The sequence below is a fragment of the Aspergillus udagawae genome (genome assembly GCF_001078395.1).
Source record: "Aspergillus udagawae IFM 46973 DNA, scaffold_6, whole genome shotgun sequence".
Classification (NCBI taxonomy): Eukaryota; Fungi; Ascomycota; class Eurotiomycetes; order Eurotiales; family Aspergillaceae; genus Aspergillus; species Aspergillus udagawae.
In genome coordinates, this window is record NW_025091269.1 from 2,588,189 (window position 1) to 2,614,565 (window position 26,377).

At 46.1% G+C, this 26,377-nt stretch overlaps 5 protein-coding genes and 5 non-coding genes across 10 annotated transcripts; 5 read left to right on the forward strand and 5 right to left on the reverse strand.

Annotated features, from left to right (window-relative positions):
- Positions 1–1,127: 1,127 nt before the first annotated feature.
- Positions 1,128–1,430, forward strand: Aud_008674 (uncharacterized protein; the record flags this gene model as incomplete). The annotated part of the gene is made up of 1 exon (XM_043293544.1): positions 1,128–1,430. One exon carries the CDS (start codon positions 1,128–1,130, stop codon positions 1,428–1,430), a length of 303 nt encoding a protein of 100 aa, XP_043149479.1.
- A 1,361-nt stretch (positions 1,431–2,791) lies between these two features.
- Aud_008675 lies at positions 2,792–2,863 on the reverse strand. The gene has a single exon. It is a non-coding gene; the product is annotated as a tRNA-Gln (tRNA).
- A 76-nt stretch (positions 2,864–2,939) lies between these two features.
- Aud_008676 lies at positions 2,940–3,011 on the reverse strand. The gene has a single exon. It is a non-coding gene; the product is annotated as a tRNA-Gln (tRNA).
- A 1,155-nt stretch (positions 3,012–4,166) lies between these two features.
- On the reverse strand, positions 4,167–4,238 carry Aud_008677. The gene has a single exon. It is a non-coding gene; the product is annotated as a tRNA-Gln (tRNA).
- A 790-nt stretch (positions 4,239–5,028) lies between these two features.
- On the forward strand, positions 5,029–5,100 carry Aud_008678. Its single transcript has one exon. It is a non-coding gene; the product is annotated as a tRNA-Gln (tRNA).
- Positions 5,101–5,629: 529 nt separating this feature from the next.
- Positions 5,630–5,701, forward strand: Aud_008679. Its single transcript has one exon. It is a non-coding gene; the product is annotated as a tRNA-Gln (tRNA).
- Positions 5,702–6,095: 394 nt separating this feature from the next.
- Positions 6,096–8,423, reverse strand: Aud_008680 (glycerol-3-phosphate dehydrogenase GUT2; the record flags this gene model as incomplete). The annotated part of the gene is made up of 4 exons (XM_043293545.1): positions 6,096–6,190; positions 6,243–7,568; positions 7,637–7,896; positions 7,987–8,423. 4 exons carry the CDS (start codon positions 8,421–8,423, stop codon positions 6,096–6,098), a joined length of 2,118 nt encoding a protein of 705 aa, XP_043149480.1.
- A 3,220-nt stretch (positions 8,424–11,643) lies between these two features.
- On the forward strand, positions 11,644–13,392 carry Aud_008681 (cytochrome P450; the record flags this gene model as incomplete). The annotated part of the gene is made up of 4 exons (XM_043293546.1): positions 11,644–12,012; positions 12,075–12,832; positions 12,906–13,024; positions 13,088–13,392. 4 exons carry the CDS (start codon positions 11,644–11,646, stop codon positions 13,390–13,392), a joined length of 1,551 nt encoding a protein of 516 aa, XP_043149481.1.
- A 2,922-nt stretch (positions 13,393–16,314) lies between these two features.
- Positions 16,315–18,748, forward strand: Aud_008682 (shugoshin family protein; the record flags this gene model as incomplete). Its single annotated transcript, XM_043293547.1, has 4 exons — positions 16,315–16,363; positions 16,505–16,949; positions 17,007–17,533; positions 17,595–18,748. The coding sequence occupies 4 exons, from the start codon at positions 16,315–16,317 to the stop codon at positions 18,746–18,748; spliced, it is 2,175 nt and encodes a 724-aa protein (XP_043149482.1).
- Positions 18,749–20,700: 1,952 nt separating this feature from the next.
- Positions 20,701–24,534, reverse strand: Aud_008683 (exportin CRM1; the record flags this gene model as incomplete). Its single annotated transcript, XM_043293548.1, has 11 exons — positions 20,701–20,941; positions 20,996–21,167; positions 21,218–21,596; positions 21,662–21,891; positions 21,958–22,428; positions 22,477–23,248; positions 23,311–24,023; positions 24,079–24,150; positions 24,220–24,292; positions 24,353–24,382; positions 24,469–24,534. The coding sequence occupies 11 exons, from the start codon at positions 24,532–24,534 to the stop codon at positions 20,701–20,703; spliced, it is 3,219 nt and encodes a 1,072-aa protein (XP_043149483.1).
- Positions 24,535–26,377: the final 1,843 nt, after the last annotated feature.

The following is a 26,377-nucleotide window of genomic DNA, read 5'->3' on the forward strand; positions in this document are numbered from 1 at the left end:
CGCGTAAGCGCCAACCACTTGGGGATCACTCCGATACTTAAACAAGAATTCGTGTGTGTCCTGTAGGGAGTAGTCCGTACGTACCCCGAGTGCCCGACTATCGGGTTCACGAGCGTCACTTTCCGCTGCAAGTGGTTCTTAGTCAGTAGTCAGAGTAGCACAAGGAGCTGATTTCTGTGAGGACGCCAGACAGCAATTTCACACAAGGTGCAAACTGTGGGTGGGTCGATATATGACTCGTCGGTTGAAAGGGAGAAAAACCGTTAAGCCAACTGGACAAGGGATCGATTAGCGTTGGAATCAGTCTCAGGCAGTCGGGCTACGGCGGTAGATCCGGAACAGTTAGACCAAGTGACTTACATACCTCTACCTTAACTTAGTTAGTCAGGTCTGTTCGTTTCAGGCGTCTCTGCTACAGAGGTCTACGGCCTACAGCGGGTATGCCCGTACCAAGACTCCACCTGCCACATGGTCGTTGTTATTGAATTATGAACACTTGAAAACAGAACAAACTGCTTATGAGAGTCCTATCAGCGCGCCAAAAAAAAAAAAAACTCTAAGCTCTGTCTGGTCTTCCTTCGCTGTACCTTCTGCAATCGCAATCGGCTGTTGCATCGACTGATTTGTCAGATGTCGAACACACGCGTTGCGAATGGCTCGCGTGCGAAAGTGCAAGACTGCTTGTAGGGGGTATGAACAAAGGAAAAGACAAAAGAAACGGCAGATCTCCCAAAAGGCCAACAATATGTAGCCGTTCCCGACTTCTCTCAATCCCTCGTAGGAGATTCGATCCACGATTGCTCTCCCTTCTCCACCCTGGCTGCATTAATTTGACAGATTTGGAGGGGGCTTCCTCGAGTACGCATTTTGCCAGGGATTCGATCGATATATTTAAATTTCTGAAAATTGTCTCTCGCTGCTCTCTAGTGCTTTTTTCTCTCTCTTTCTCCTTTCCCTTTTCCCTTCGGTCTGTTCTTTTCTCTTCCACTCTGTTTGTTCCCTCTGTCAATTGTTTGAATTGGTAACCCAGCTACTTGCCAGCGTTTCTATTCCTTCGAAACGCCCACACGCAGACAGCCCTAGATATCTTCAAGGTGTCGAGGATCATCACTCTCGAACAGTGACAAATGGCCAATTCCACAAGTCCTACAGATAGTTCCAACATCCGCCAAGCACTGGAGCGTGCCCGTAACTGCGAGCCTGATGCTGTTGATGGACGCACTACCGACATACTCGAGACTGCCATCACGAATTTGTGGCAGAGGATACAGAATGCTCCAGATAGCTATGTGCTGAATGGGGACGAATTTGCATTATTCAACTATTTCCGTGTCAGATTTCGCCATAACCGGATTGCCCAGTTGGCAGTGGAACGGTTCTGGAACAATTACCGTGGGAACAGCGCAAGCAGTGATGGAAGTAAGACATAGCATTTGCTGTTGTACAGACAGCACTGGATTTTCAGTGATATGCGCGAAAACCACAGTGTCTTTTTCTTTGCGTCCTTCGAGGCAATCGACTTGGCCAAGAGGACCACACGCTTCGGTTGCATGTCAAGCCTAACCGTCCATGACTCTTAAAGGCTCAAGAGTGAAATGCGACTATCAAAAATCGACGTTCCTGTGGGCAGCTGGTGTGACATTTGAGCTGTAATCCGCGGGTCCAGGGATACTATATGACCATGCCTAGCTGGCAACTGTACCTGCGAAACAAGGATTGGGAGCGCTGGACGAAATAACTTCCGGGACGATATTGCCGGGTTAAACCAGCATTTGGAACTCGTCTGTGTCTTCTGAAAGCACCTGGGAGGATGTCAGCAGGAATGGCCGTCCTCTATATGTGCGGAGATAGTTTTTCTTTGGCCGGACGACCGTAATCACTTCCATGATCTTCGGTTCACGCTCAGCACCACACTTCGCCTGGACTCAATCCCCTCTACAAACATTCGGATTTGACTCGATGCAGCTGTGCTGCGAGGTTTTTCGAGTCAAGAGCGGCATTGATTCTCAAATGATGTATCTGTAAAACGATCGAGGTATAATAATTTTATTTCTTTTCCATATCAGGTCTTGAACTCGGACTACCACTGCTCAGGCTGGGCCAACCTGTCGCCAAAATGATTCGTTGGGCTTGGGCCACGGCTGTCGTCCTTTTCGGTTCTGGCCTCCTCAGTTGCATTTAATATGTTGATCTTGCCAGTGATCTACTGGTCATACAGGCACAAGGTGATTAATCCCCACTCGTAGGAACAGTTATCCGCACAGACTGTGACATCCTCCTTCATAATTATCATGACCAAGTTAGGTCGATCAGAGTATTGCGTCCTGCTTATGCATGGAATTTAGTGGTTGCAGATGGGTTGGTCAAGGCTACTGTTGGTTATAGTTCAATGGACAGACAATCTTTGAACAAGAAAATTTATGATTGGCCTATACTACATTAGGAGATGCGACAGAGTAACCTACTCCAGAGTAACCTAATAACCATGTACGTAGTCCAGGATTTAATCTACTACTATATTCTCCAGTAACTACCACTGTAAGAAACTCGGCCGGATTCTAGATTACCACAAGACCAAAATATTAACATTACCGCAAGATGCTTCCCATCTCCCGAATCTGGACCTATATAGTAGAACACATTGTAGACTCCCTACGACCACAGATAAGTTGGTCACTTATTTATGTTGTTTGACAATTGTATATATATTGGCATGGGAAGAAAAACAGGCAATTCAAGGGAATAAATAAGGAATAACAAAAAAAGTCTCCTCACAAAAGTAATACTTCCCAGGTCGCGCCCGGAATCGAACCAGGATTGCCAGAATCAGAATCTGGAGTGATAACCATTACACTACGCAACCAGAGGGTGGTGGCTTGAAGTGGGTGGTTCGATATACGAAATTTTGCAAAAGTAGAGAAGAGAAAAAAAAAAGTATAAGGTCGTGCCCGGAATCGAACCAGGATTGCCAGAATCAGAATCTGGAGTGATAACCATTACACTACACAACCAAGCTATTTATAATACACCCAAACTTAAAATGCAATATATGGAAAGATTATCAAGCTTGTTCCTCGATTCAGTTCAATTGACTTAAGCCTAAGAAAGCGCAGTACGGAAAATTACACTGTGTTGCCTGTATCCAGTTGCCTTCCATTCCTAGGAGGTACCTTATGATAAGTAACTATTCAAAGTACTCCTCGTAAAGTATACCAGTACTCGTCGCCCTTAGCTAATCTGACCGTACCTACAGGTATCTTTAGGATGTTTGCCGCTGGCGGTGCAACGCAGCTTCCTTTGGAGTGTTATGGCTAATAACTGGGCTCTTGGCCAACTCACCCTTTTGGATTCGGTTCGATGCCACATGGAAACACTAAGCTCGCTATCTTATGTCGAAAGATGCGAACTTTCTATCTCGAATAACTTGATAATAACACATTCCGTAAGAAAAGGATTGGCAGAAGTATTTAGACAAGGTATATCTCTTCTATCTCTGATATGCAATAAATGTAGATTAGCTGTATTGATTATGTGTAAGTGCTACTATATGATGATTACAAGCCCAAAAATCCCGCTTAGTGTGCTCTACTTCTCTCAGAAGGAGGATCTATCCATAGGAGTGCTAAGATATAGTGTTTATTTGGTTGTTCTAATTTAAGCGTATTTACTCCTTAATCTGCAACCACTATTGTACATGGAAGGTGAATTTCCGTATTGTACCTTAATTTTACAATGACTGTTTCCCCTGGGTTGACTTGTGATGAGTACAGAGTTCTGTCAGCAATGTCTTCTCGGTGGTTTCTGGAGATAGTAACTTAATTACTTTGACCTCCTTTCTGGACTCAGGGGTGGATGTTAATGGGGTGAGTCACCAGCGGATTCAGTGGTTGTTGTCTCCTGGATCTGATAATCTACGAAGTACTGTAAACCTCAAGAAGCAGAATGTTGTCAATCATAGCATGAGAACTAATCTCCACTGGGTAAATTGAGTACTGGTGGGTTGAGTGCAAAAAAGCCGCGCAGGTAATTGGGTCAAGGACTATCGACGAGGACACAGGCCACACACCCTTGTGATATCTTGACAACACAGGCCAGGTCAGTTATCATAGGGCATAGGCAAAGAGGAAAATAAAAGTACATTGAGAGAAAGATTGGGGGGAAAAAAAAGGTCGCGCCCGGAATCGAACCAGGATTGCCAGAATCAGAATCTGGAGTGATAACCATTACACTACGCAACCAATTTTCTGAGAGCAGAATTTCCGGTTTTTATTATACAAAGAAATACTATTGGGTTATACGTATGCATACTACATGTGAGATCCTGCGCCGGGCTCCATGGATTCCCCAAACTGAGGCAAAAGACCTATTATGATTTGACCATGGGGTCACATCATGCCTGGCTTAACACTAAATTTCTGATCTGAAAGAGGCATCCTCCTAAACATTACTTTTTCTGCTGGATATAATAGATATAAATGAACGTAACTGAGTGCATGCAGACATCATGGGCTCACTTGGATAGATACTAGGCTAGTATCCTACAACATCCACTTGGGGATTTCTAGAACTTTAGGTACAAGAAATATACAGTACTCCGAATAGGGGTCACATCCTACTGCACCATGACTTGTTAGAAGAACCATACAGAACCACACATTGATGCCTTTTAAGAAACTACGTTTCTTAACTACAGGCAGAAATGTCTTGCCAATTCAACGGTTCCCAGTACTGTTCTTTCTATTTCCCTCAGAGCCCTGGTTACTCTTTCGAGATGGCATGCGCAGCTAGGTAGCTTTAGCTTTCGCATGCACATACTAGGAATTAGTTAGAAATATTAAAGAGCTGCACTATGGCAGATCGATATAGGGCTGCGCCCACGGGTAAATATAGAGTGGATCACGCCAACCTATCGTGTTATTGTAGGTATGGTACATGGCCCCAAGTTTTGCACTCCTTTCCCAAGTTGCCTGCTATGAACTTACTTTTATCCTTTATATATAATTAATTTCGTACTCGGTACCGTCATCTGGTTGCGTAGTGTAATGGTTATCACTCCAGATTCTGATTCTGGCAATCCTGGTTCGATTCCGGGCGCGACCTGTTTTTTTTTTCTTGTTATTACTACTACCTGTCCTAGCCATTTACATTTCTTTTTGGTCAGTCATCAACCTAATCATCCTGACCATGCCTCTAGGATGAAACATGTCAGGATGGATAAATAACATGTTGTCACCATAAAAGCTGTATGTTAATTTAGTTATGTGAAGAAAATGCCCCAACCATTTAAATATCTACCACCTCATAAGAAGTTAGTGTTCGTAGCAGCTAGTATAGCATTGATATCGGAATGTTATAACCATGAAACATCAGCCCAGGTCATGCTTATATAGGGTCAACGCTCTGGGCCCCTGGACCCCTCAGGGCCCCATGCCACGTCTAATGCCTTGGTCTCTGATAGGGACCATTTTTTCGAGAAGATGGTAGTTCACTACGAGGAGTAAGGGGTAGTAATAATATCAACCAGCCTTCAATTGGGTCATACTAGTAGGTAGTTATGGGCCAGTGTAATTCTTTGTACTATAAAGGGCACGACCTTAAGTTGGTAATCAGGCCCTTTTCAACAGCACCAGGTTGTGTAGTGTAATGGTTATCACTCCAGATTCTGATTCTGGCAATCCTGGTTCGATTCCGGGCACGACCTTACCAATATCTGGACTACAACCTTTTTTGTCTTTTTGCTCAACTTGCAACCAACTGCAACGGCGGATTTCCCATGGACTTCACTTCACAGTCTTGTCAAGCAAGCTGTACTTCATGCCTGAACGCCGTCCTTAGACACATATATTCTTTGAAGCCCTGTCAGGAGCTGCAAATGCTACTCGTAGCTGGTTGACAAATGTATGCTTCTGTATTCCATTGCATCGCACTGGCTGCAGCAATGACACACGCGGCGATTCTGCTGAAGCACGGAGAAAAATGGTCCGTATCAACAATGCAAAAGAGTGAAAATATTGATGATCTATAGGCACAATGAAAAAAAGGGACATTTTCGGCATATATTACAAAATCTCGCCATCTATATATCATTATCATGTCTATTTATTGGCCGGGGAGTCAGGGCTGATCAACGGATCAGACGATTTCGAGCTATCTTTGCTCTTATCACCGTTGAGCATGTCTGCTGGTGGTTCTGAACATTTAATTAGCCTAGCCAACAAAGAGATCTTGCATTGGTCACTCACCGGTTCTCGACGATTTCCACTGCACAAGGTCCAATTCCTTCACCCTGCCTGCCTCAACCTCCGATCTGGACATTCCAAGAAGAGACTTCGGGAGTCCCATTGACGAAAGGAATGAAAGAGAGTCCTTCCATTCGACTTCCTTTCGCTTGTCGTCCCAGTTGAGTTCAGCGCCCATCAAGTCGATGATCCCAGGAAGAGCTTCAAGTGCTGCTTCAGCATTGAGGAAAGCCAACCGGGTTCTGCGCGCAATGACATCAACTGCAGTTTGAGCATATTCGTGGCGGACGGCATAGCGAACTTCACCGTCAATGAACGGATACAACGCCGAGATACGTCGGCCCCGGAGGGGGAAGCGAGCATCTGTCGGAGCAGACAGAGCTGCAACCTGCCATGCGCGGTCGCCATAAGATTCAGTCAGATGCTTGGCCACGTCAGTCTCGAGGCCGAAGTGCTGAATGAGGTTGATGAAGAGGGTTTTGGAGTATCCATGGGCTCCAATCAAGCGGACTTGGTGGGTCTGGCAGCTACCATCAAGTACGGCACCGTCGGAGACCAAACCACTTCCACCAACTCCACTGATGTCCGGAACCTGGGACACCTCCCGGGTTTTTAGGCCGAACACCTTGATCGCCTCGTCCACGGCATCCTCGGCCATTTGACGGTACGTGGTCCATTTGCCGCCAGCGCAAGTCAACAAGCCAGACGGAGAAACGGAGATTAGATGGTTGCGAACCAAGGCTTCGGAGCTCTTGACTTTAGGGTCACGAACCAGCGGGCGGATTCCGGACCAAGCAGCAAGCACATCACTTCGTTCGACGTTAATATCTGGGGCTAGGTAGCCGCGAACTTCAGAGAGAATCCAGTTGATGTCCTTTTCAGAAGGCTCGGGCTGGGTCGTGATCTCTGTCGGCTGATCGGTCGTACCTGCTATAGTGTTTCCCTGCCACGGAAGAAAGAAGATGACGCGCCCATCGGAAGTAGACGGATCAATGAGGCCCATTTTCGAGGGGCTGTAGTAACCCGGAAGGATGACGTGGACGCCAGCACTGGGAGCTACAATCTCTTTGACATCGGGCTCGTCCATTTTCCGGATGGAATCAGTGAAGGGACCAGTGGCGTTGATAATGCCCTTAGCTCTGATTGTGAATTCCTGTGCCTCTTGACCATTCTTTCCCGGAATCAAGTCCTTCACGCGGGCCCCATTCAATTGTCCTGTTTCATCTTTGGTTAAGCCAGTAACCTGCATGTGGTTTACGACTGTGCTTCCATACAAAGCTGCAGTCATTGCTAGAGACACATTCATCCGAGAATCATTGTGCGCTCCATCTGCAGGACATTAGCATTTAACCCGCCAAACACGAGAGCATCAGACATGGCGTGTGGAGAACACATACCATAGTAAACCATCGCACCGACGAGGTTGTCCCTTCTCAACATAGGGAACGCATCAATGGCTTTGCTCTTGGTGAGAAAATATGAGCTCTCTATGCCTTCGGAACCGGCCAACCAGTCATAGGCCTTTGTACCGGCCCAGAAGTAAGGCGCTTGCCACCATTTTTGCACTGGCACCATGATAGGAAGCCAACTGGAGAGATGGGGCGCTGTATTCAAAAAGTATTTGCGCTCTCTCAATGCCTCCTTCACAAGTTTATATCTGAGATCAAGCCAAAGATGTTAGTGGCTAGTAGAGCCGAGTTGTGGACCTCTGCTGGTCATTCTGTGGGTGCACTGAGGGCGTCCTTACTGATTATAATCCAACTCCCACACAGCCTTCTCGAGATATCGAACCCCACCGTGTACAAGTTTTGTACTCTTGCTGCTAGTGCCGGCGCTAAAGTCATCTCTTTCCACGACAGCTACTTTCAGACCTCGAGTTGCAGCGTCAAGCGCTATTCCCGAGCCGGTAGCGCCGCCGCCGATAACGAGAAGGTCGTATTCATCGTCATTGCCAGAAGAACTCCGTTTGAGGTCTTCGATCTGCTCTAGCCGCGATTTTATCGCGGGAAAACTGGGAGGGACAAGCTTCCCTTCATGGTAGCCAGGCGGTGGTACGGCGGGCGCTTCCGAGCCAGGAATATTGCGGGGGCGGTATGATATGTAGAGGACACCAGCTCCTGTTGCTGCCGCAGCAGATGTGTAGAGCAGAGGTCTCAGAAACTTGCGAGAGTGACGAGCGGCCATAATATGTGAATGAATCTATCGAATCTATATCTCAGCTTGCGGATCGGCAGTCGAGAATGATCGGTAGTTGCGACTTGGTCCAACGCGCGAGATGAAGTTCCGATTCGCTTAGATAGATGGATTAGTTGGCGGGTCTCAGCGAAAAAAAAGGCCTCAGAGTATGTACGCAGGGTCACAAAACGAAATATATAGAGTACAGCTGTACAGGGCCAGCAACGTGGGTTGGTAGTGGGGAAATGGGCACAATCGGTGACGAAACCAGTCACTTGAGAGTGGATACGAATAAGAGGGAGGTGTAGAAGCGGATTAGACACTGCAATACATACCTATACTATATAATTAGAATCTGTGAATTGGGCGGGCGGGAGAGGGGGGAGGAGAGAAGAGAGGCGGAGATGGAGGTTCAAGAGAGAGAAAATGTATAAAGAGGATGATGGGATAGATTGATGAGACTTTGACAATATATAACGGTAATAGATACTCCGTCGTCTTGACCATAAGTACCTTACCTGTTCAGAGGCCAATCACGTAGGCGGTGAGATATTTGAAAAGTTAACTCGGAACCAGTATTCGGACTTAGGGACAAGAACTACTAAGCTAATAACCTCACAAGCCTTGCAGATAAACAGAACCTATTAATTAATAATAAAATGGGTAATAAAACGCAGAGAAAACAATAACAGACGACGAAATGATATGACTAAGGTGCCTTGCCTACTTATGGTATGCACCACGAAGGGGAAGCACCTCAACCTCTGGAAGATGCGTACTTTAGGTAGTACTCAGCATACGGAGTAAAAGTCGGCCAACCTGTCATTAGCAATAAAATGTCGGACTCTGTGCAACGAGCAACTCCGGGTAACTTTCTTTCTTCTGAATGCGTCATAAAGCGCAAGTTACCTAAAAATGAAAGGTCTCGCGGGTACCTTACCTTATCTACGTAATTTCCCACCAGTCGCTAGTCGCCACAGCCCATAACAGGGAATGAAGGATTGGACTGGAGGAATGATCAAAGGCAGAATGGGGGGTGGACCACAATGACGGTGTCACTGCGCATATCAGTGTTGTCCCACCAATTAGAATCTCGGGAGTCCCCGGTGTGGGTAAAGCTGATCCACTAATTCGGACATCGTTCCCGAGCTGATGGCCGGCATGTGACCAGCAAACTTTTTGTGGTCTGATCGACGAGGCTAGACTATGTACCTTAGCAGACTGAACGCTGGTACGGAGCACACACTACTAAATACCTTACGGAGTACTAATGTCCTAGCTTAACTGCCCTGTAGGTGGTAGATAGTTTCCTCTGTTATTCGTGCTATGGCTGTTATCTTCTTTTCTTCTTCTTCCCCTCCACAGATACGCACTACTTGGGAAGATGGATAGTGAATGAAGCCTATGCTGAGTATGCAGTAGTTCGTTGTACGGTCCTGGGATATTTTGGCAAGGATATGTTCAGACAATATATAGTGTACTATTGGTACAAAACCCTTTATGGAGATGGATGAACTCAGAGACTTTAATCAAATCACAAGACTGTCATGTTCCCAGTTCCTCTGATCGACAAGGGGGTGAAAAGTAAGGACAGTCTGTGGAGGTAGGCTCAAAGCCTTCATCATTGAACTTATCCTATAGATAGTTAGTATTACTATTCAAGCTTGTCCTCTTCTTCGATTAGCTGGTTGGGATTTAGCGGCAAATGTACTTGGAGTGGATACGGAGTACTCCATAGAGAGGTACCTTGACCTGTAATTCTAAGCGTGGTGGGGATTATTATATCATACCTAGATCCGGTTCCAAAGATCTGAATAGTAAAAGGTCATACATAACTCATAACTACCTAATGTGCCCCGGTTTAGCAGTAATCCCTGTCTTCTCAGTTGGACAGCCCCCAATAGACAGGAAACCGAGGGATTGTTGAATAATAAGTCCAAATGGGAAGCTACGGACCAACTTCCAATATTTCAGATTTCTCGACTCGTTGATGAGTATCTATCTACCCTTGAAGTCGGATCAAACTGTCAAGAAAAAGCATTGATAATCGAATATCAGTCTAGCTCCTAAGGGTTCCTTCGTTGACACGAGAGAAGTCGCGAATAGTAATGCAGTCTCAATTCCGAAATAAGGCAAGTCTGGCTTCCCTTCAGCCTCTAAACTTTTAAATGGCCTTAATCAATGGTGATTGACGATACGTAAAGCAGACTGAAGGCTCTGTCGGCCGCCGTGCTGTGCCCTACGGTCCGCCATACCGATCATTAGAAAGAAGTTAGGTACGGAGTATCCCCCTACCTTACCTACCTTAGCACTTCATAGTTCGTACAGAGTACTCCGTAGAATGAGTCTAGATAGTCCAGACTTGAGAAGTACAATAATCCTAACTAGGGTATCCCTAGCCGGGAGAGCACCAACAACCTTATCTTAATGACCTCGGTCATCTGTGCGTGAGGCTTAAGGGTCCTGATTATTTTTCCGCCAATTAATTGAACCCCAGAAGCCATGCTTTCATACTTCGATTCTCTGAGAAGGAGGTCTCTCAAGAGTACTCTCTATTCTGTCACAGGTCGCAATCAACATCTCAGATGGTTCCTGAAGAATGCCATCATGGTATTCGATTTCTTGACTCTGTAGCGTGCATCTAGAAGCATGACACCTTCCCCAGCACCCGTAGAGGGTGCTAGATTTGGGCGTGCAGTTTTACAAATTTGCATGGGCTTGTGCTCTGAATTCGATCGAGGAACACTGCGTTCAAATGAGCATGGCGACGTCCTCAACATTTTGACATATGTCGATGGGCTCGAATTCTCCTGGAGGCTCGGAATTTATTATGTAGATGGAAGGCGTGTGTTATTGATTGATTCGTCTCCCACCAACGGAGTTGAAAAATATGGCGGAATTATTCCGGGGGCGGAATTCGCTCGGCAACACCAGCCATCCCCCACACGCAACGAATGAAGCCCTTCAGTGCATTGAAACTCGGGCATGCTACCCCCGGCTTCTTTCTGGCTAGAAAATGCGGGGTGGGAATCGACGTGTGTTGACTGTCACATACATTAGAGGGAGCGGAAATGTTCCTCTCTGAGTAAGGGGTTTGAGAGATTAAACAGTTCAGTTGCAGGAGTCAGAGACAGTCGGCCCTATATTAACATCCGGGGTGAGATGGATATCCCTCTCTATTAACTCTCAACCATGGTTAAGTGAGTTTCTGTTGGACTTTACGTTTATCATGGCGATAGCAGCAGCAGTGTCCTCATTGCAACACAACGTCCTTCGACACCCTCTCCAGTCTCTGGCCGTCACAGCACTGGTTGTGCCGATAATTTATATCATCATAAATGAGTTTATCCGTGCATCTGCTCGCGTACCAGGATTTAAGGGTCCCCGCGGTCTCCCTTTGATTGGAAATCTGGCACAAATTCGCAAAAATGCGGCTGAACAGTACCGTATATGGTCGAAGACCTTCGGGCCCGTCTACCAAATTCAACTGGGTAATATACCCGTCATAGTCGTCAACTCAGCTGCCGCAGCCAAGGTCCTTTTCGGTCAAAATGCGCAAGCCCTCAGCTCAAGACCCGAGTTCTATACTTTTCACAGAGTAAGTGAAAGATCATATCCTGCCTTGGTCTCTCCTAGAGCCTAGACTAACGTCTCGAATAGATTGTGTCGAACACCGCTGGAACGACAATCGGAACTTCTCCCTATAGTGAGTCTCTGAAAAGGAGAAGAAAGGGCGCTGCATCGGCTCTCAACCGGCCATCGGTTGAGTCTTACGTGTCACACTTGGACGTGGAGACAAATGCGTTTGTGTCAGAGCTTCTTAAATATGGAAATGGCGGAAAGACACCCGTGGATCCTATGGCAATGATCCAGCGTCTCAGTTTGAGTTTATCCTTGACGCTTAATTGGGGAGTGCGAGTGGCATCACAAGAGGAAGATCTGTTCGATGAGATTACGCATGTGGAGGAGGAGATCAGCAAATTTAGAAGCACCACGGGCAATCTGCAGGATTACATTCCCCTCTTGCGGCTGAACCCCTTCAGCACCAACTCGAGGAAAGCAAAAGAGATGAGAGACCGGCGTGACCGATATCTTAATGCGCTTAACCGGGACCTGGATGACCGGATGGAGAAAGGCATTCACAAGCCTTGCATTCAAGCCAACGTTATCCTCGACAAGGAAGCGAAATTGAATAAAGAAGAACTCATATCTATCAGCTTGACTATGCTCTCCGGAGGCCTTGACACTATCACCACACTCGTGGCTTGGAGTTTTTGTCTGCTGTCTCGTCGCCCTGATATCCAGAAGAAGGCGGCAAAAGCGATCCAAGACTTGTTCAGCGAGGATGAGCCCTTGTGCGATGCCCAAGATGACCAGAAGTGCGCATACGTCGCTGCACTCGTGAGGGAATGCCTGAGGTGAGATCCCATTCTTCAGTTGAATCTTCGGTTTTGCTCGTCCGGCCTGAAAATTATGACTGAGAATTCACAGATATTATACTGTCCTCCGCCTTGCGCTTCCGCGGACCTCTATCAAAGACATCACTTACGATGGCAAGGTCATTCCGAAGGGCACAGTCTTCTTTCTGAATTCTTGGGCTTGTAATATGGGTAGGAGCTCAGCCATTCTTGATTTTTCGCCTTGGCTGTTGACGCTGACGAATACGCACCTAGACCCAGAAGTTTGGAGCGATCCCGAGGAATTCAGACCGGAGAGATGGTTTGAACAACCAGATGCACCCATGCTGACCTATGGCATTGGCTATCGCATGTGTGCCGGCTCACTGCTTGCTAACCGTGAATTGTACCTGGTCTTTATGCGCACTCTGAACAGTTTCTATATCGAACCACACGACGACGTTGACTGGCATCCCATTAATGGGAACTCGGACCCCACAAGTCTGGTTGCGATTCCCAAGAAGTACAAGGTCCGCTTTGTTCCAAGAAATGAGCAAGCCCTTACACAAGCCTTGGCTTAACCGCGCCAGCGGCGTTGTTATATGTACTTGCGAGTCCAAACTCCTTTTGACAACGGAAAAACAGTTGCTCTGAATGTGAAAGCATGAAGGGACATGTTCAGCTACTCCCTGCGATCAAGTAGTTCTTCTAAGTATAGAAACAGCAAGTGGGAAATGATATCCCTAACATGATTCGTCCAACTCTGTCGGGCTAGACGCCCTTTATTTTCTTTGCACCAGTCTTTTACATCGGTTAAGCTCTATATGATTACACTCATTATAGTGTGTAGACAAGACTCTGAAGTGATGAGGTGTGCGTGAGGGTAGCCATAATTTAAATATCACCTCATCGTCACCTCCCTTGCAGAGGTCGATGAAGAATATTGTCCAGGAGGACTGAACAAATGGCAATTAGGGTTATATGCAGCATGCATGAATCAGGAGTGTCTCAGCCAAATAGGTCAGTCTTCATGATGGAGAAATGGGCTGCTCAACCTCAAGGTCGTATCAAACCCATCCTGGACGTTGGCTCGTCGTAGCCATGTAAACAGAGATTGAGCTGAGGATAGTGTTGAGGACAACCCTTAAATCGCTATTATGTATCAAGCATTCTGTTGGGAGTGCATGTATAATTGTAATACAAACCTTCGCTTAAGAACCAAGAGGAGGACCCCAAAGCTGTGCGGAGAGTTTAGAACATCTAAGTTTCCCTAAAATGTATCGTCCGGCTGCAAATCTGGTTGGGATACCTCGCATGATTACGTTCAAATTTCATTTTAACCCACCCCCCTCTGACTAGTTGGCCCTGCTAATTAAGTACAAATATCGTCAGGCTGGTGGTTATAGGAAATTGCGCTCTATATGATACTGTAAATGGCAAAATATCTGAAACGCCGCCCACAGGAATCAAAACTAGTATGGTAGATAGGTAGTCGTGTATGATGAGATCTGATATAATCACTTACCAGAGCTGATATTTGATGGGGTGTTGCTAAGAAAGCTATAATGGGAAAGAAACGGGGCTGATATCAAGGAGGACACCTACTTTGACAGACACTCGACGAAAGCCCATGGGTACTCCAACACCATCTACAAATGACAGATTAGCCAGTTAATCAATGTGCACTGCATGTTCTCAGTAAGCTATTTGCTTTGTAAAGAATTGTCAAGGGAAAGTCTCCCTCTGCGAGCCAGGCATAGTCCCATAACCATCTGTCAGTAGTTGACATTTCGCAAATATCACCACTTATAGACGGTGATACGGCGAATCTCCCCATCGGGTTTAAACGGCGTAACAGACTAGACCATAGACAGCCTATCATGGGGGAAAACAGCATCAGAATTGACCTCCAGTCGTACATAGGCTCATGACTATAGCTATCGGCGAACCGACAGACATTACCTGCAAGCGCTTTCCGGCCCGCATCTGGCTTAAAAACTCAGTACCGCTGAGCATGTGTCATGCAAGAACACCAAAAATTCAGCTTGCCGTCCTTGGGAGCTTAATGCATCAGGAATTTACCAGAGACTAAATAGTAGTCTGCCGCGGACATAAATGAGATTCCTTGTCAACCACCCAAGTCCATCAAACATGATGCCTGTGAAACTCCTGGCATTCCCCAGGATTCTTTTGGAGGCATCAAGCTTCAAAATTGATGGTTGATATTGCCAATGACAGGAGCATCATCAATATCCGGAATGCCTCACCCACATGTTAGGGAAAACAAATATTAACTCGCCAGAATATGGCCATGTTGGGAGAGATCATTGCATGTCTCAGTCCTGCGGCCTTTCTCGTTCTTCCACGGGAATTCGCACCAGGGTTGCCGGCAGACGGCGCTCAACCATTAAGCTATTGCCAGTCTCAACGCTTGTGGATTGCTCTTTTGTGCTTATGGAAACTGCAGCTATTGCTAGGTTGGCATGAAACATCAGTGATTTCTGCCGAAACAAGTTCATGGGAAAACAACGTTGAGCGCCTCATGACTAAAGAACATGCCGGACTTACTTGAAGCCATACTGATAGTCCGTAGAACGTTGTCCCAATTTGCAAGTACACAGGCCACAGCTAGAAGTCAAGAATTTGCTCAAGTTAGTGACTGTATACAATCTTATCCGAATCTTTCTCTTTCCGTTCAGTGATCATGTAAAATTCGCAACCTCAATATTGTGCAAAAACTGTAGAAGAATGCTGAAAGCGGAACAATGAGGCAGCGAACCTTCTGTACCATCTTTTAATGTACCTATTTTCGTCTCTAAGACCTGCATTTGCATCGCCATGACGCCACTTAGATCCCGCAGCCGCACCAAATTCTCGAGCTCAGCTTTCTTGGAGACAATGCGAGATGATAGAGCTAAAGACTGCTGGTGTGAGATGGCATTATGACTGCTCTGTTGACGAATAGACGATGATGTTGATGTGCCGGCCAAAACTGCGGAAGTGGGACGCGACGATGAATATGCCATGACACCTGTGAGATCAGCGCAGTTTGTGGTTTGTACAAGCCAAGTGTGTCGATTCCCAAAGAGAAAGAAAAGAAGAAGAGATAGATACTGTCTAAATGCTCTGATTATTGAAAATCCAGTTGAGGGGCCCAAGAGAGTAAAGCAACAAAGCCTGTACAAATGGCTAAGATAAGCCTAGTTTTGCTTGTGCCTTCCCTAGTCCCCACTCTACTAGGCCCTATGTGGACAAACATCAACAATGGAACTTCGCCCACACTACCGCCAACTATGAACCGGTCCTGTTTACATTTAGCATCCGCTCCGTGGTAGAGCATACATATTATGCCCATTCCGCCTCAGGGCCTGACAGAGTTATAAACAAACCGAGACTTAATTATCTGACGCTGTCTACAACCTTTCAGCTATCCTTCTCTCCTCAGGTCTACGTCGCCAGTAACTGAAGAGGAGGCATTCCATTTGGCATGAACTTTCAGTAACATGGCTCGATTGAATGAATCAACAGCTCCGACAGAGCCCATTGATATCTGTAAGCTGCTCTCACTCTCCTATCCCTATTATCCAGCTTCCTCTCTCCACCGCCCCGTCCTTGACCCTCCCTGATTCCTTATGTGCGTCACATGTATTTCTCTTCCGAGGTTCTTATTGATTCCTCGTGTGTCAATATTAGTGAAGCGACGATTTGTGCGGCAGAACCGCGAGATTGCCCGTGTCAATTCAATACAGTCCCTTCGTATTCGCACTCTTGAATCCGATGTTTCCAATCTGCTCGCTGAGAACGTTTCCCTACGGGAGCAGGTCATAATGCTGAGTCAAGAGTTGGAGAGGTTTGAATCGGCCAAATCGCTCCACGATGGTGTCTATGATATCAAAACGAGATTAGACGACAAGTTAGCAGAGTTAAGCAATATCGTGAACGAATTGGGCACATTACCACGCAGGTTGGGGAAGTCCTGTGGTGACAGATTAGGCGCCGGAGGTCTCAGGCAACTCAAACTGTCGAGATCCGAATCCACATACAGGAAACCAGACCCTGAGATCAACTTGATGTCTAAAGAACAGGGAGGTCTGCCGGTAATTCTCGAAGACAAATGCTACCCGCGAGAAACCCTTGAGTAAGTATTGGTCGAAAATCTCGTTAAACATAGGTATTTTGTGCTTATCAACATCAGGTCGCAGGAGATACGACACCTGATCGATTCTGATCGTGAGATCTGTGCCGCTCCAGACCCGACGGAGGCACCATCGCCACTATCGACAACACAAGATCGAGAGGCTAGCCCACAGGCTTCTGAGAAAGATCTTGAAAACATCGAGCTACTTGGCGTTGATGAGAGGTTGGACGGCTCAGCGTTATTCTCGAATTTAATGACAAGGAAGACACAAGAGCCAGACCCTTCCACCTCGAACGATATTTCACCAACGTCGAGCAGGCCCTCAATCACTGAGCTGGACGAGACAATATCTCCAAGGAGGGCTGGGCACAAAAGGAAATTTAGCGCAGATCGTGAAGACGAATATCTCTCGACCAGTATAGGCGATGATGATTTCCAATACAGACGGCCGCGCCACTCTTCGCTCGGGAAAGACGAAGGACGTGTGTCTACCCGTAGGAGGAATTCACTACTGAAAGAGGACGCGCAGCCGAAGCGCGATTCTGGTACCCACAAAGCAACTCAACGCAAGGCTCTTGAACCAAGTATGTAAACTCCCTTACGGTTTAAAAGCAGCATGAACGGCTTGTTAACTGTGAATCACAGAGAATGGCAACCTTAGCATCACCTCCCCAGACGAACACCCTCCTGCAACAGTCCATGATGGCATGCACAAGAAATCGCAAAGACAGAAAGGGTCTCTCGATTTAGTAGAGCCCGGAGAAGAATCAATGTGCCAGCAACAGGGTAGCTTCGTTGGGAATTTCTCCCGCCAATGTTCGAATGAGAATGAGCGGAAAGAAACCATTGCTCACGATATAGTCGTACTTCCAAACAAGGAGGCACAGCAATCAGAACAATTGTCCCCTGCAAAAACTGTATCTATAGTTCAAAGTGGCTCTGGAACGACTTCATTATTAAGCGCCCCTCCGTCACGCCCGTCAAGACGTCAAAGATCTGTCGTGAGCTATGCGGAACCGAACCTGAGAGACAAAATGCGTCGACCCACAAACGAATTTGTTCCTGCTGTCGGGGGGGGGAAGCTGAGCAAGACATGGAACACAGCTGCACTCCCCGAGTCTGCAGATGAGGGAGACATGGGGTTACAGACCGATATCAGCCAAGCAAAAAAACCAAAGTGTTCGCCAGGGACGACGAGGGAACCCATATCAATATTGGGAAAGGCTTCAGGTCATTCATCACGTTCTCCTGTAAACATGATTTCTCTCAGAAGAAAGAAGAGCATCTTGGCAAAGACTGTCACCGCTGACGAAGAGGACCATGATACTCTACATCCCGAACTGTCATCGAGCGCTAGTGAGAAACCAAGCTACTCTGTTGAAAACAGCAAGCCCAGAGGATGGGAGGACCAGACTACGACCCGCATTTCAATTGCCGGGAGAAACAATGAGCTCGACTCACAATCCCCAGATGATACGGACTCGTCGCAAAGACATGTTACAGAAGAATCAGAGCCGACTCCTGGTAGACGCAAACACCCTCGACGCCACTCTTCACACCTTAAACCATCCACCCAGCATACCCGAGGCGAATCAGGGACGGATCTGCATTCGACTCGGAAGTTGTCGACATCGGGTGCTTGTTCTGAGGTATCGACGTCAACGACGCCGGCCGAGAACGCTGACAGCGATAGCGCAGTACTCGATGAAGAAACGAGATCAAATTCAAAAGCAATGGATGGAGGACGTTTGAAACGTGGGCATCGGGCGGTCGCACGAAGAAAAAGTATGATGCTATGAATCAGCTATTCCATGGGCCGGCACGAATCTTGACAATATAACATCTGATCGAACACTCATGATTTTGCGGCGATTGATCCTAGCTCAGTCTAAATCCACTGACAAGACTCTTATGGCAGACACCACAGGAATTCCATGTTCATAGTTCGTAATATTGCTCCATTTCTCTTCTGTCTTCTTTTTATTCGCTCTGTTTTCTTCCCATTGACGGTCAGGATATGAAACGGAGTCAATCCAGACAGAGGTCTGTACTTTGTATCCCACCTCCCGCTCCTCTGGCAGTTACTCGTCCGAGTCAATGGTTTCAAGTGTTATTGCATACCACGACGTCCAGCGGGATGACAAGCGATTTATATGCCGCGGTATTTGCAGATGAGGAATGAAGTTGATACATAGGCTACAGCCCCGAATTTCTGGGCTGGCCCTTTACTTTTGGCATTTTCTCGTATGCATTCGGACTTGGCTTCCTCTTCCCGTTTCTCCTGTGATGGCGTTTTGTGCAGGAGGGACTGCGTCCTCGATTCAATGACGGGTTTGAAGCAGATTGACTCGTATCTTTTGCATTTTGTTTGTTCTGTGCGTGGCCTTTCGAATGACGGCAATCTACATCGCTGTCACTTTCCGACTCGGAGGAACTCGATGTCGAATCATCGGACTCCGAACTGCTTTCCCCTACAGACCGAGGTTTATGGTAGATGCAACATACTGTATGGGTTAAAGACAGCCCGGCATTATCGTGATTAGCGTCCAATCTGAATCGCATGGAAGGCGATGCAAGTGATGGCGAATATAGACTTCTTGAAAATAAAGGGGAAAGAGTAGAAGAGAGGAAGAGACAAGAGAAAGTAAGTAGATCGTTGCTGACGGCTTTTGTAGCCTATTCCAAATTCGCGTACCTTTTGAGCTCTTTTTACCCATTCCCTCGTTGTCTACAACATCTTCAGTCCATCTTATATGTCGCCCTGGCGTTGCGTCCTCAATCTGGTCTGTGGCGATACTGTCATTCTCGGCTCTCAATCTCAGTGTGCCTGAAATACGGACAGAATTGTTTCCTTGTGGGCCTGCTGAGGATAACAACTGAATATGAGAGCTGGATGCTGTGTTTGAGGGTACTTGTCTAGTGCGTGACATTATTCATATATATCGTTCAAACCTCTTCTTTAAGTAGTGGGGTTGAGATGAGGGGTGTGCGATACTATATACCTCAGAGAGAGGTATATGAAAGTCTTCCGGGACTAGTCCCTCACCGCTTTTATCCTACTTCAACTGATTTACTATCGTACTCCTGCAGACATGTTCTCCCTTCCAGTACTAGAGGTATATAGTATTTATATTACTATGTAGCTACCTCTCTACATGGTTGATTCGATTCAGAGTACATCACAGTCGCGCTCAGAGCTACTACCGTGCTAGTGCCATACTAAGCACAATGGTTGCCGATCCAACAAAAGAGTGAGCTCAGGATCCAGAAAGGTTCAATTTTATGTTCAGGTTGCCGGAAACACCAGAAGCATCCCAATCGTCTGGGCCCCTCTCCAACTATCCTCATCGGGTTAGGTAGTGTAGATTGAAGGAGATATACCTGGTGTAGTCAAATCAGTAGAAGCATTACGGCCTCAACTGGCGAGTTGTTCTCACTAAAGCACAGTCCATAGATGAGCGTCAGGCAAGAAGAGCGAAATTACAAAGTGACACGTCAGTTTGCGGAGAGAGACCCAAAACCACGTCCATATCGGATGCGAGTAAAGGGTAGTCAAGATGGCAAAGGGAGTAAGCCCTGTTTGACACGTAGCACGCCGAAACATGCAGTAGAACGAGCAGTATTCAAAGCTTCAAAGCCCGTAAAGGGACCAACCGTTGAGGCCATCTTCCGGAGTCACCAACTCGTCTAAGTCTTTTGTAGCTCTATCTAATGAGCTCACTGGTAATTCAGTGCGGAGTTCCAAGTCGAGTCAGAGCTCATCCTCCTGATCCATTTCAGACGGCTTCAAAAGTCCACCAACTCTCATTGCCCGGTCTCGTTCTGCAGCCTGCGCATCCCGCAGAGCCTGCTCTCTCTCCTCTGCATAAAGCTCTGCATTATCACCTGCGAACTCTTTCAAAGAGATCAAGAAATCCCGCAAATGAGTCTTGAACTTGTTAAAGTCATCATTGAAGGTAAACAAGCCAACTACAAACTGCTTGATTTGTATCCTGCGACAAAATTAGCACCCTTTCAATCGAGACCGGGTTAGCAGCCAAACTTACTCCTGAAGATTCTTGAAAGCATTTTGCAAGAGGTTCGCAACGTATTCTTGCAAGAAGTCTTTGTTGGATGTCCCAAGTGGCGCTTGCTCGGGGGAATAGATGGGTTCTTGGACCTTTCCGGATTCAATGAAGTAGAACATACGGGACAGTAGCATTGCTTGAGATTTGAACCCTGCCAGAATGTTAGTGTGAGCTACTCTAATACCATGGATGTATACGAACCTGCTTTGTGATCGCTGTCGGTAAGGACAAAGAACACGTCTTGAAGAATTGGAATGAAAAACTGGCGAAAGAAAATACTCGACGTTTGCGTATCGGTCTCAGCCATATTGTTCATCAGTTCGAGGCACATTGTAAGGCCGGTATTTTCCACTTCACGATTGTCATGTTTACTGGCCCACATGCAAGAGTCGATCACAAACTTGAATTGCGTGGCATCAAGTTTGAGTAGCGCCGGGAAACAGTATAAATTGATCGCTTGGAGCAATTTAAAAAATTGCACACGGTGCTCTGGATACTCGTGGAAGTCTTTGTTGATCATCTCGAGGGTGCATTCGAACACACTCTCCATGATTAAAGGAACTTTGTCTTCCATAAGGCTCTAATGAGGTAAGTCAGATTCGATAACGTTTTCAAAAGCGATGCTTGCCCGGGAATGTTACATACATGTAATTTATGAACGATTGTGGTCATGACGTTCAGCACCTCTGCTTCCCGCGCGTCGGGAACATTTCGGTTATAGTCCACCAGAACAGCCTCCAGAAGTGGTGGGACCATATTAGCGTTGACCATCTCCAGATCATCAGCTTTCTGCACATAGGTATCGATCAGTTTAAGAATCTCCTTTTTGATGGTCCGAAGCCCTCGGACTTTCGGAGTCTTGGTGGCGATGTTGCCTGTTGGACATTAGACAATGAGGACGCAGGGGGGGTGAAAGGAAGACAGCAAGAAAGCGTATTTACCATCGTGCGCAACGGCATCGTTAATGAGTTGACTGGAAGCCCGATACATGTTCAGCATATCATGGTAGATGCGACCAATCTGGGAATAAAAGTAAGTGCCAATCGAGGAACATGCTGCGACATTCGTCTTCATAATGTTGCCGATGATCTTTATCGTTTCTCCATCTTGAAGTATGGACGGGTCTTGATTCGCCTGAGCAATAATAGCATCCCACGCAGAGTTGGGAAGAGACATCAGGTTCTCAATCAAACGATCCTGGAGGCTTTTCTGGCCTTGTGCTGAAATCATATAGCCGCACGCCTCGTAGAAAGTGTGAACTTGTTGTGGTGAAAGGTCACAGGTGATCTTTCTCATGTTTCGAACAATTTCCTCGATAAATGGCTCGTTCTCCCCAGGCTGAAGGGCGACAAAATGGCGCCTACACTTGTTTGCGATCTTGATAAATGTATCGCACGCCATATCTTGGACACCTGGTATTTGTCAGAAAAAAGGCACTGGAAATCCGCCGCGTAACTGACCTTCATGTGTTTCATGCATAAATTCAAACAATTTGTTGACAACCGTCTTCAGGAATTTCCAATGGGCCTTCAAGAAACGCGGATACTGCCCTACAATATACATAATGTTACTGGCGACGACTGCTTTGTTGTCTTTTCCTCGCTTCATTTCCGTGAGACCCAGAAGGTCCTTGATCACAGTGACAAGGAACCGCTTTTCAGTCTCCTCATTCATGGCCCCCGAGATTGACCCAATTGCCCAACATAGAGTATTGCAATTAGCCCATGACCACTCAGACCCGTCCACCTGTTTAGCCAACTTCTCGATCATGATATTTTCGGTGTCAACGACGTCAAGGTGTGTCAGATAGACCAAACACTCCCTTATTGTCTTGTAGAGCTGAATCGTGTCGCTTTCTTTGACGAATTCGCGAACAATTTCGCCCTCGTCGTTTTCAACAATCAAGACTTCTTCTGGCCTGACCATTTTCTCGATCATGACAGTGCGAAGGTTGGACAGGACCTCCTCGTACTTATGCTTGCGGAGGGGGTAATTGGCAAGGGTGCTAGGGTGCGGTGCCCCTCCGTTTGACAACCCACTGACTCCCATGCTAACCAAGGGATTGATATCTGTGATTGGAAGTTGTTGCATCTCCTCGTACAGCTCCTGCACTAGTCTCGTCCAGTACTCTAGACAAATTTTGAAGACCTCTCTGTCGTCGATCTGACTGATACGGATAAGGTAAAAATGAGCATGTGTGAGATAGTCCCGATTCGGTAACTTTTCAATGAGCTGAGCACAGTGGTCAGTATTCTTGTCAACATCCAATCTCAGGACTATTTTGCAATACTTACATTTAGATGAGCACTGAAAAAGCTGGAGAGGAACAGTGCTAAGTTGAGGACGAACTCCTGATCCCGTGAATTGCTTTTGGCATATGTTTGCTTTAAATCCATGGAGAGTGGGATGGTCTTCGAGACTATGGTCAATGTCTCAGTGAACATTTGAACCAATCTTTCATCGTAATTGTAAGGGTTGCCAATTTGCAGTCCCCCAATCTCTGTGAGACACTTTAATGTCACATTCCGGAAATCGGGAACGTCCAAGAAACGAGTTAATAGCGTGTTGATGATGGGAGTCTCAAATATGTATCCGAGAGGTATCCAATTCAGAAATCGAAGGAGAGTCTCTAATGTGGCTTTGATCAGGCTCGGCTGGTTTGCTGTATTCAAAACTTCGGAGCACAGCTGGAAGATAGATGAGAATTCCTGTGTCATGGAAGTCTTGAGATTTCTGGCCTTGATAGAAGTCATCTGATCCTGCGAGAAGTCAAATACTTCCTCTGATAACAAGCGAAGGATGGCCATATTGTTTTCGCAGATAGAGAGACTCGTATGGCAAGACGAGATTATTTCATTGATGAAAGTCGGCCAATTGTGGGGCCACTCTTGCTTGAGGATAGAAACGAGGACCAGGTTGAGCTTATTCAAAAACGCGCGTTCACTTCTGAGCTTTTCTTCTGACTTGGAGTTTTCGATAATGAAGTTGACGATGAAATTTCGTATGCCTGAGTGCTCTTAGTCTTGAGTTGACAAAAGGAACACGCGACTTCTACTGCTTACCAAGACACTGCTCTCTTGGTAAAACTTTCCATCTGGTCATAATCACATCGTCAAGAACCTGCAGCGCGAGGTCTACCATGGTCAGCATGAGATGTATCAAGTGAAGCACATACGAGGAGAACAAGCGAGACGTTGCCTTACACTTTGTTTGCAAATACGATGATTCTTGTAGTATATTACCCACAATCAACCAAGCATCCGGGTTTTGCTTGAACTGGTTGTCAAGGCGAGTCAGTTACCCTAAACTGCGTCTTGGAGTTCAGGTAATACTCACTTCTGTTAGAGTCTGCTGGGCTTGCTTTTGCTGAACGGAAAGTCGCATTGTGAAGTCAGCAATTCAAGCTCTAATCAAAATCGTACATATTGGCCGGAATCATTATGGTGCCTCACCAAATCCCCTTTGCCCTCGTAGAAGGCCCGGACAGTGTTGTCCAATTCTTGTATGGAAACAGACATCCTGTCTCAAGGACTGGCAACCCTGTCCGTTCTACAGCTTGACCTCTGACACGTGCTAGGCGCGTACTATGCACAGAGAAGCCTTGCTGGACACTTATGGGCGCTGGTTAGTACCGATTTTCGGGAGGTTGATCGGGTGAGTAAAAGGTTTGGCGGGGTTGAGGCTCTTTTGGAGGGGTTGGCTGGAGGGTAGGGAATTCGAAGAAGCTCTTGGTTGTAAAGAATGAGTTGACAGGGATCCCAGAGACAGACAAAGTTACAGCGGGGCTTGGTGCTTGATGTAATCGTAGTACTTGTAAAATGGAGTATAGATGAAAGCATATGAGTGTCAATTATTGGCGGTGAAGAGAGTACTATTGTTGCGGATGTCAGGTTGGTGTGATGTATCAACTATCAATTTTGCTTACTAATGGCCTTGCTAGTCGGTTACCTGATATGTATTCAAGGATCACTCATTATTATTATCGACGACTGTAGAGAGGTAGCTACCTAGCTTTTCTTCATCTATTTCCTGGTGACTCACCAGTAGAAGGCTCGATAATGGATTAACTACATTGGCAGTTATATATGGATTGAATATATATTATGAAAACACGTGACATTTATGTTTGAATAATGTTAGGTATCCTCGATATTTCATTCTCTGGCATATTGGGGTGGAATGCTAGTCTTATGTCAATGCCTATATATCCATATAATGTCCGAACATATCAATTTGTCTCAAGATAGCAATGACTGCCATTCCCGGAGACTAATTTCTCCTGGCCTCTATCCTGCTGTTGCAATACTTCTTGTGGTTTAAATGATCGGTACGCACTACAGTGGAATTGCCGCCAACAGCTGGGTTTCGCCCATTTGATGCAGCCAAATACCACAAAGGAGACGGTCAGGATCCTTGGTTTCTGATTATGGCTAATCTTTCTCAGGAAAGGTTGCCGCCAGACATACGACACCCAGACAGGATTTTGAAACTTCGCCAGCTCATATAGATTGCCTATGGGTATCTTATGGAAGGCATAAAGATAATGGTAATTATGATTATGGCAGTTAAGAATACTGAAATAGCCATGGCATAAATACCTGGTCAAAATTTCATATAAGGATAAAGTATAAACACTATAATGGAAGAAAACCGAATATTCTCTAGTTAGTTATGTAAGCATGCACACCCAGATTGCATAGATTAGAGGGGGCCTACCCATCTTTAGGTAGAGTAATATACAGTGGCACGTCAAATGTTTGAATCCAATGTATTTACCGCTAGCCTGATTAGGGATCCGGATAGAATCTCAACAACTAGCAGTCATAATAGTCCTATAAGCGATATTATGATGCTTTCTATGAAGCTTATAATGATCCTATCCAATACTATAGAGCCTAAATATGTATAATTGCATCTACAGTGATTGCTTTTAGTACAGCGCCGTGATATTGTTAATTTGGAGAGGGTATCTTAAGATATAAATTGCGGCAGTATAGCAAGGAATTTCCTAGTTAAGCTAGCGGTAATACCACTGGATTCAAACTTTTGACCTGCCACTGTACTCTGGAGTAGCTGTTATCCTATGATAATTACTATGGTGCATGTATAAACCACTTATATATGTCTCTTAAAAAAGGATCCCATAAATTGAATATACTCTATCTATACATAAAGATAACTCAGTAGATATGCTGCACAGATTACTACTTTTACTACACATAGTATGTAAATGTGCATAACATGACGCCCAATAAGCAGGAAAAGATAACCAGGAGGGTGTCTTGCCATCTGACAAGCCAAATAACCACATGCTACAAAACTCAATTTCTCCTACACATTACGCATAGACTCAGAGGCTTG